A 10,140-nucleotide genomic window follows, 5' to 3' on the forward strand; every position below is an offset into this window, starting at 1 on the left:
GCCAAACCACGCTGCAGCACGTCGTTACTGAGAAGCCACAGTGCTCCACAACGCAGATGAAACGCATCTGCGGCGGTCTCGTCTGATTCAAACCCACGCAGCAATCCCTGCCCGATGACGACGTCAAACACCCCACCGGAAGTTGATCTCCTTGATCGCATGTCACCCGTACGCTCGTCCTCCGTCCCCTCTCCCCCATGCCAAGTGTGCGACATTTCGCTGTTCCACTGCCAACCCAAGCATCGCACTAGTGGCTACCACTGGTTATCATATAAAACAGGTAACTGCCTATAGGTCCCTGTGTATCCATCCACACTCTTTATGATAGGGAATCATTACTGTTACCATGTTTTTTCATTATCATAAAGGCTGCGCTTTTTCATTAAGTGTAGGCAAGGTTTTGGGCCTCCCTCATAAGGTAGCCTGTGGTTATCATTACCAATTTCATATCTTTTCAAAGCCATATCATTGCGATTTTCATTAGTTGTCTGGCGAGTATCATTGGATATTTCATTAGCTACATGGGTGATATCATTTTGCGATTTTCAATGGTTACTTTGGCAATATCATTGGAAATTGCATATGCTACTTGGGCAATATCATTGCGATTTTCATAAATTATGTGGCCAGTATCATTGGAAATTTTATTAGCTGGTTGTGCAATATCATTGGCAATTTCATTAGCTACTTGGGTGACATCATTGCGATTTTCATTAGCTACTTGGGCAATATCATTGTGATTTTCATTAGCTCCTTTGGCAATATCATTGGAAATTTTATTAGTTACTTGGGCAATATCATTGTGATTTTCATTAGCTACTTGGGCAATATCATTGCGATTTTCATTAGCTCCTTTGGCAATATCATTGGAAATGTTATTAGTTACTTGGGCAATATCATTGGCAATTTCATTAGCTACTTGGGCGACATCATTGCGATTTTCATTAGCTACTTGGGCAATATCATTGCGATTTTCATTAGCTCCTTTGGCAATATCATTGGAAATTATATTAGTTACTTGGGCAATATCATTGTGATTTTCATTAGCTACTTGGGCAATATCATTGTGATTTTCATTAGCTCCTTTGGCAATATCATTGGAAATTTTATTAGTTACTTGGGCAATATCATTGGCAATTTCATTAGCTACTTGGGCGACATCATTGCGATTTTCATTAGCTACTTGGGCAATATCATTGCGATTTTCATTGGCTCCTTTGGCAATATCATGGGAAATTTCATTGGCTACTTGGGCAACATCATTGTGATTTTCATTAGCTACTTGGGCAATATTATTGGCAATGTTTAGTAATCAGGAGAGTGGTCACATGACCAAACTCCAAAAGGTGTCAAAAAACCAAAGTTGTAGCCCTGCACTGTAGCTTCCCAAATCTGTTTGAATTATGTTCTGAAGTGCTCCTGTTGTGGAGATATGAGGTAAATGAATGTCAAAAGTGTCGCGTTTTTTTTTGTTTTTTGTGTTTTTCTCCATGAAAACAAAACCAAATAACATAATTTCAGTATATTCAGAAAGCTAAAAGAAAGGGCTACAATTATTGTATCATGGGAAAAATGACCAAAAAAGGAAGGTGCATGCTCTACTAAGGTAGACGACTTTCATAATCGACAAACGTCACGTGCCGTTACTTTGCCGTTACATCTTGATCAAATCGGGTAATAAAACAATTGAGAAATAATTTGAGCTCTTCCTACTAGATTTGGAATGCAATATGGACCTAGTTTCGATAGATCTACTTAATGTCGACCCCTCTGCAAAAAACTGAGCAATTTGGAGAAAAACTGACTGAGCCTATGCATTTTCAAAATTGACACTTAGTATTGACTGTATTTTTCTATCTCCTTTACCGAAACCGAACTTTTTTCCAATTTTTTTACTAATTCACGTGTCCAGGATATTTATCTACAAAAGCTAGGTTCTTATGGTACAATAGGACCCCTAGAATTATACATATAGTCAAATTTTGGGAAACATTACCCTTTTCAGCAGCTGTCACATCGGTCACATGACCTTTGTCGATTATGAAAGTCGTCTACCTTATAAGAGTCAGATATAGATTTACTGATAGACTACAAAAAAGTCGGACTTAGACTACACAGTTTACTGATACCCTATAAAAGACTACAAAAGTCAGACTTAGACTATAAAGTTTGCTGATAGACTACAAAGTTTACTAATGAGTCCCAAGGTGAAAGACAACTTGTGGATGATGCCAAAAACTAATGCTGCAGCACTGGCATATGATGGCAATCCTTCAACCTCATCCCCATAACATAGATGGAGACACCATAATCTACATGTCAACTACAAACTTTTTTAAATGAAAAAGTAGACACTACAAACTCTTCTAATAAAAAAGCACACACTACAAGATTTTGTAGTCCCAAAAAACAGACACTGCCAACTTTTCTAATGAATAAGCACACACTACAAACCATTGTAATGATAAACAAAGCAGACACTACAAACTTTTCTAATGAAAAAGCGCACACTACAAACTTTTCTAATGAAAAAGCGCACACTACAAACCTTTGTAATGACAAAAAAAGCAGACACTACAAACCTTTCTAATGAAAAAGCGCACACTACAAACTTTTGTAGTCTCAAAAAGCGGTCACTACAAACTTTTCTAATGACAAAAAGCAGACACTACAAACTTTGTAGTCAAGATAACCTTTTGACCTTAACTCTAACTTTGTAGTGTAAATCTAAGCTTTTGTAGTCTAAGTCCGACTTTTGTAGTCTTTTATAGTCTATCAGTAAACTTTGTAGTCTAAGTCTGACTTTTTTGTAGTCTATCAGTAAATTTGGTAGTCTTTTGTAGTGTATTAGTAAACTTTGTAGTCTATCAGCAAACTTTATAGTCTAAGTCTGACTTTTGTAGTCTTTTATAGGGTATCAGTAAACTGTGTAGTCTAAGTCCGACTTTTTTGTAGTCTATCAGTAAATCTATATCTGACTCTTATAGTAGAGCATGCACCTTCCTTTTTTGGTCATTTTTCCCATGATACAATAATTGTAGCCCTTTCTTTTAGCTTTCTGAATATACTGAAATTATGTTATTTGGTTTTGTTTTCATGGAGAAAAACACAAAAAACAAAAAAAAACGCGACACTTTTGACATTCATTTACCTCATATCTCCACAACAGGAGCACTTCAGAACATAATTCAAACAGATTTGGGAAGCTACAGTGCAGGGCTACAACTTTGGTTTTTTGACACCTTTTGGAGTTTGGTCATGTGACCACTCTCCTGATTACTAAACATTGCCAATAATATTGCCCAAGTAGCTAATGAAAATCACAATGATGTTGCCCAAGTAGCCAATGAAATTTCCCATGATATTGCCAAAGGAGCCAATGAAAATCGCAATGATATTGCCCAAGGAGCTAATGAAAATCGCAATGATGTCACCCAAGTAGCTAATGAAATTGCCAATGATATTGCACAACCAGCTAATGAAATTTCCAATGATACTGGCCACATAATTTATGAAAATCGCAATGATATTGCCCAAGTAGCTAATGAAAATCACAATGATGTCGCCCAAGTAGCTAATGAAATTGCCAATGATATTGCACAACCAGCTAATGAAATTTCCAATGATACTGGCCACATAATTTATGAAAATCGCAATGATATTGCCCAAGTAGCATATGAAATTTCCAATGATATTGCCAAAGTAACCATTGAAAATTGCAAAATGATATCACCCATGTAGCTAATGAAATATCCAATGATACTCGCCAGACAACTAATGAAAATCGCAATGATATGGCTTTGAAAAGATATGAAATTGGTAATGATAACCACAGGCTACCTTATGAGGGAGGCCCAAAACCTTGCCTACACTTAATGAAAAAGCGCAGCCTTTATGATAATGAAAAAACATGGTAACAGTAATGATTCCCTATCATAAAGAGTGTGGATGGATACACAGGGACCTCTAGGCAGTTACCTGTTTTATATGATAAAAGTGGTAGCCACCAGTCGGGCGGAGAGGATGAATGGAGGAACCGTCGATAGCAGCTGTTTGGACATTGGGTAAACATTGTTGCCGCCCACGTACCTTTCCATACCATTCACGACGATCTCCTAGATTGCAAGAAACGATCTCTACACCAATGACATGACCTAGCAAAACGTCTTCCGATCCAATACAACGTCCGAAAGAGCACCACTTCGCGGTTTACACAGCCTAAAGGACAGAGAGGCGCTGAAGTCGCTAGCTACGCTGATACCGATGACATTCGACGACATCATGCTGGTCGAACGGGGGGGGGGTGATGACTGTTTAGCGAGCGCTGAGTGAAGGTAGGTGATGGTGATGAAATGGATTTGAGAGGATGACCGCTGACTAGCGAAGGATGGATGTCACATTGACAAGAGCTGTTGCGAGCTTGGGTACACCACCATTTGTTCAAAATGCTGATGGCATCTGGCATGAATCTCCGCTTGACAGATTACTGATGGAGGTCGCCCTGGCATGGAGGGCAGGTGTGTCGGAGCTTGGGGCGTAAATGTTAGAGCCAGCAGCTCGACACCTGACCCACAGGTTTTCAACTCTGCTCAGGAAGACCTGTACCGCCAATTTTCTTCGGGCGACGAAATGATGTACTTGAGATACAAATTATTCATAGTAAGATAATAAAATGATACATTGAGCACTTCCAAGTTCTTACAGGTAGAAAAGACATGGAATCCTGAGCTCAACATGAAAAGGCCCGTGCGAGAAACTCTCCAAAATTTCCCCAAGTCGTTTAAACTCCGCCCTATGTTTGGTTATTTCCAAACTTCAACCAGAACCAAACTCACCTTCCTCTCCACCACAACCGTCTCTCGCCCAGTTGCTTGCTTGCTCCCCTCATTATTTCTTGTTTTCATCTGTGTTCCACTACCAAGTGGTCTGCGCCCCATGTAATCCTCCTCATGTTGTTCCGTTGGTTGTCCTTGTTACCCACCCGTGCGTCTGTGCGCGGTCGCCACCTGTCACTGTTCTGGGCTTTTGTTCCTGCCCATTGCCCCTTTGTAGTTCCTCCCCGACAAGTGGCCACTTGCTAATACTGACTCTCCCGGACAGGTTCACTTTTGCATGCGCCACGTAGCGGCAGCCGCAGTAGACACGCGCCTATCACCATCATCAAACCCAAGCTTGGCTCTCCAGACAACGTCTCAACATGGTATCTGCCCTCTGCTACCCTCCTCTCATTCAACGAGCCAGAGGCTCCGCTTTGACGCGCCTTGTTTGTGGTTGCACATTCGGCAGACAGTGCAAAGGGTGGTCGGGTGGGGGAATGTATTTTGAACGGAAGAGCAGACACAGGTAGTAATTGGAGCTGCCTCATTTCTCACATCCTTCCATACACCCTATACCTTTGTACTATGCAGCCTGTTTATAATCCTTGCTTATGAAAATGTGGCCAACATCATCCTCCTCCTTGCCCCTTGTATTTTATGGACTAAATAAGAACATGAACACCTAGTACAAATATGGCCAGGGAGAAATATTGAAAATATAGTGAATTTACGTAGGCTGGGCTGCCAGCTGGTCCCCAGCTGCCCCAGACAGGTAGTGCCAAGATCGACCTGGGCACACCCTGCTATTAGTCGGATTTCGATCATGGTGTGGACTCGGATCATTATTGCCTGACAGGTGGGAAAACATGCCACACAGGGTTTGACTCTCAGGTTTTTCTCACATGCCTGTCATTTGGCAGTGTAAGTCATCTACAAATCCATAGACACTGTTACCGCTCACGTACCTTTCCAAACAAGTGAACGCTGCCTTCACCTGGAGTCAGCCAATGTCTTATCACGGTTGCAGTGTACACCTTATCTCTCAAAGAGCGTATGGCCTTCTCGAGGTTGTTCGTCATTGGCAGAATCCGTGACTATCCCGATTTGAAGATACGAATGGTCCTTCTTCGTCTGATCTACAACGACGTTCCAGTCAAACTAGGGCGGGCCGACTTCGAACCTCCCTACTCCAAGACGCTTGCTCCTTCAAGCTCACATTTTGCGGTTGCAATTGCATCTGGCGGCACTCAAAGCTTTGTCGATCAATGTTGACGCGATGTCGCCTAGCACTTGGCTAAGCGCTTTACGTGTCACCACTCCCCAGACTGCATGAAACTCTATGATGACAAAGAAACTCAGAGAAACGACTTACGTTCGTGATTGGATGTCCGAAACCACAGGCTGGAAGGCGAGCACTCCTAGTTTAGGATGGCGACGCGTTGCGAAATTGTGGGGGGTTGGCAGTGGAAAGGGCGTGATGATGGGTTGGAAGGGGATGAGCGGCAGAACGGGAAGTTCTGCTTTGGGTTTGGGTGAGTGATCTTCGGCACCACTCCATTATTGAAACTCACGTACCTTTTGTAGAACCGCTTCAATTGAAACGAAGACGCTGGGCTTCGGCTTCAATGCGGGTAAGTCAAGGCAGTGATCGTTCGTGAAGGACCTGAGGTATGTTCGTGGCCAGAACTTCCCCAACCTCTTAGCTTCGCCGTCACACATTCTTCCCGGCCTATTCGACCACTTCTCGCTGGTGGTCTTAAGTGGCGCGGACGAAAGTTGACGAGGAAGTCGACATGCTGTGTCCTCTTTGACATCACGCCAGTCATTCGTAACTGGGCCTTATCATAACCGACTTACCTCCTCATGTAGAACTCGCATGAATGGTTGATGCTATCACTTCGACCGCGGGTAAGTTGATAAACTGAGAATCGATATAGGATCTAATGTACCTTCAGCCCTAGCACCTTCCTGAACAGTGGCGGGCAAGGTATTGACATCGGGCACTTACTGTGGCAAGGTATGCAACTGTTATAAAAAGAGAAATGTGAATCTGACGTACTTTTGGTGTGGAAGCATACAATGACGAACAACCCACTCCCCCTACAAGAAACATCATGTAAATCATCTTTGGTGATGTGCGGGCTACACGACGACACTGACCTGGTATTCAGAACATCCAATAGAGTCCTGAAACGACGTGCGAGCATATCAGCAAAGCGAGGAGGTGAAGTGGATAGGGGACTCACCGTGGGCGGCATCGCAGACGACTTCAACGACTGCGGAGGACAATCAGCAAACAAAAAACACATTGTGAACGAAAGGGCTTACCAATCGGGGGTGATGATGACGATGAGCAAGCAAGATAGAGTGAAAGGTGTCGCCATCGAGAGGGAAAGGAGGAGAGGGTAGTAAGGTAAGCAGAGGAATGGAATCCTATCGAATACAAAGCTAACCCAGTCCTTTTATACATTCAGGAAGATAACCGAGAGTACGTACATACACATGACCCTTGTAGCCGGACTGGTTACGCACATCAACAAATTTTATTCCAGGGTCCGGTGAAGATTACAGGGTTCACAAATTCAGGAAATCGACGCAGAGGAATGGTCCTCATTGGGTGACTTCCCGTAACATACTGTCATGTGACCCCTAACGGGTCATCAGCACTAACGGGTCAACAAGCTATAGCACCACAACGATCCATGCTATGCATTTGAAATTTTGAACAGACTTTGACAATGTACATGTGGCCGTGTGTGGAGATTTATTGGATAGAACATTGAGCATGAGCTGAGATATAAGGGAGATAAGATGGTCATATTGTTGTTTTGCCAAGTTTGCCCATCAAAGGAAGTCTATCTAATTGATGACCATTTCTCTCCACAGTGCTACCTCTATTGACACAAATATTTTTGAAAGTTTACAGTGGAGGTATTGGTAACTTGCACACAAAAATTTAAATCAGATAAGGAGAATATGAGGTGTCTAAGAATATTTTACAGTTGGCTTATGGGTGTTGACCAATTCAGGGCAAACAGGTCAAGGCATTTTAACACTACCCAAAAGCATCCCTCCAGAATAAAACTTACAGATACAATATGTATATGTTTCCTCCTACTCACTCGCAAAATTTTATGTGCTCCCAATGAGAGGGAGGCATGCAATCTGCAATTTAAGCTAAAGTGACCCAGTAATGGTCACATGACAGTAAATTCGCTAGATTTAAATAAATCAATGAGATCTAGGGTCTTTTGCCAGGATGCCAAGTCTTGTAAGGGTTCGACTTTGGTGGAGGCCCTGGTTGGCACCCAGTTATAAACCTTAATCTATTCAGAGGGTACAGACCCCTCGAATAGATTTCAAATACTGGAATCAACCCTGTTATCATGACACCTTTCCTTCCTGGGTATGTTTTCTTCCCACCTAGCTTAGTCAGCTCTACCTCATCCTCTCTACTCTCCTACGGCTGAGGGCAGTCTGCTCTCTCGTTATAATTTGAAGCCATTACAGAATTTATTAGTAGTGCCAATGTCCTCTGGTTCCAAAATTTCCTCTGCGAAGCTGTTTTTCCTTCCACAAACAATCTTCTCAGCACATAACTCACAGAACCACAGCATGTTCAGCTCAAGTTGACATTTTCTCAGCTTCATTCATTGTGTGTCCTACTTTCTGGCTGATGTGATTGAGCATTGACTATAATACACCCATCCATGGGCCTGTGTGTCCTCAAAACAGCTCAGATGAGAGGGAAGTAAGTTTATTCATGTCTGGTGAATAAATCTAATCAGTTGGCATTACAGTTTATTTGCTTGATTAAATCACAAGCCAGGGTACCCATTTCAAACTCCGATAAGGGTCAGATTTATTTGTTTATATAGATTTATGTTACAGGAAGTCACCCATTGTTTCTGGCGTGTATCGTAATTCCAGAGCTAAACCCCCTGTACACTGACTGCTTTTTCTGTAGATACATCCAGTGTTGTCATTGACCCAGGTCTGACCGGGTCAGTCAAAGGGTCAGTCAAAAAAGGGGGGTCAAGTCAAGATTCTTGAATGACCTGGGTCAAGAGTTTTCGTGGGATAAAGGAAAGCGCGGGCTGAGAGGGTGCCTCATATTTACACTTGCAGAGATTTGTTAGACTCAAGGTAGACTCAGTTTTGAAGTACAAGAAATGTCTTCAGTATAAAGTAGCTACCTCGAATTCAATAGAATACTTACCAACCCTTTTTCTGATTTTGCAGTTGAAGCTTCAGGAGATACTAAAAAAGGTCAGCATGAGCTATCTTGCAAGTGTGCCGTCGTTGATTGACTCAGGCTGGCACTCTTCCCTTCTGCAAGCTTCACGATCCGCTGCTTGCTTAGCTCAGATGTACATGCTGACACGATATTTTTTAGCATGTGTGTGTTTGTTCTGGAAATTTATGTCAGAGTGGTTCCACAGATGCGACTTTGAGGGCATGACAGCTTACAGATTTCAGCACTTCAGCACTCATGCCCTCCCACTTTGAGCTAGCATATTTGGTACCCCTTCTGTGTCCAATGTCATTATTGCTACGCTTGTCTTGACGCTTGTAATAGGGACTACGTTGTCCTGAATTACATTATGTCATCATGGTCAACGTGATTTCTGCGTGACATTGACCCCTTGACCTCTTTTGACTGACCTGGTCAATTCTTGACTGACCCTGACTTGACCTTTTTCTTGACAGGGTCAAACAGGTCAAAACAACACTGGATACATCAAGTATGTACTTTGTTGTCAAATTTAATTCTGTCAATGGAGGTCTAAACAAAGTCCATAAATATCCACAGTTTCCTCCCCTTGCTTACTTGTGTATGGCGAAGTTGGAAGATATTTCAAACCAGGGCTACAAGGGGCTACGCACAAGCCCTAAGCGGAGCTGTCATCATACATGTGGAATAAACAGAATCCAATGGAGAGGAAAGAGACACAAATTTTGTGCACTTAGATCCCTGTTACCTATCTTCCAGCACCAGACAATCCAGAAGGCCTAAAAGAGACAGATTGGATACAGGTAACTAAGTAAGACCCCAATGTGCGTACCTGTCAGTTTCAAGGGGAAATTTCAAGCACGGTATGTTGTGTCTGTGAGGGTGGGGAGGAGGAGAAGGACTTGGCTAGAGTGGTAGCTCAAACTTCTCAACCAGATGCTTACAACCGAAATTTCTATCAAACTCACTACAAGGGTACATTAAAAAATGGGCAAGATTGTGCAACTGGAGTACAAAGAGGGTGAAATCGCAGAATGGTGCAAAGATATGCAGATCCCCACTAACGAACTTCTGGCAATGGAAGTTCTG

General features: G+C 42.5%; 2 protein-coding genes across 2 annotated transcripts; one reads left to right on the forward strand and one right to left on the reverse strand.

The window, feature by feature from the left end:
• The first annotated feature begins 4,840 nt into the window (after positions 1-4,840).
• Positions 4,841-5,455, forward strand: LACBIDRAFT_299697 (uncharacterized protein). Its single transcript, XM_001882475.1, has 2 exons — positions 4,841-5,048; positions 5,101-5,455. Exons 1-2 carry the CDS (start codon positions 4,950-4,952, stop codon positions 5,323-5,325), a joined length of 324 nt encoding a protein of 107 aa, XP_001882510.1. The 5' UTR covers positions 4,841-4,949; the 3' UTR covers positions 5,326-5,455.
• Positions 5,456-6,235: 780 nt separating this feature from the next.
• On the reverse strand, positions 6,236-7,075 carry LACBIDRAFT_299698 (uncharacterized protein; the record flags this gene model as incomplete). The annotated part of the gene is made up of 7 exons (XM_001882618.1): positions 6,236-6,337; positions 6,393-6,620; positions 6,675-6,707; positions 6,767-6,824; positions 6,877-6,917; positions 6,978-7,004; positions 7,064-7,075. The coding sequence occupies 7 exons, from the start codon at positions 7,073-7,075 to the stop codon at positions 6,236-6,238; spliced, it is 501 nt and encodes a 166-aa protein (XP_001882653.1).
• Positions 7,076-10,140: the final 3,065 nt, after the last annotated feature.

Source organism: Laccaria bicolor, genomic scaffold, assembly GCF_000143565.1.
Source record: "Laccaria bicolor S238N-H82 LACBIscaffold_17 genomic scaffold, whole genome shotgun sequence".
In the NCBI taxonomy this organism is placed as follows: domain Eukaryota; kingdom Fungi; phylum Basidiomycota; class Agaricomycetes; order Agaricales; family Hydnangiaceae; genus Laccaria; species Laccaria bicolor.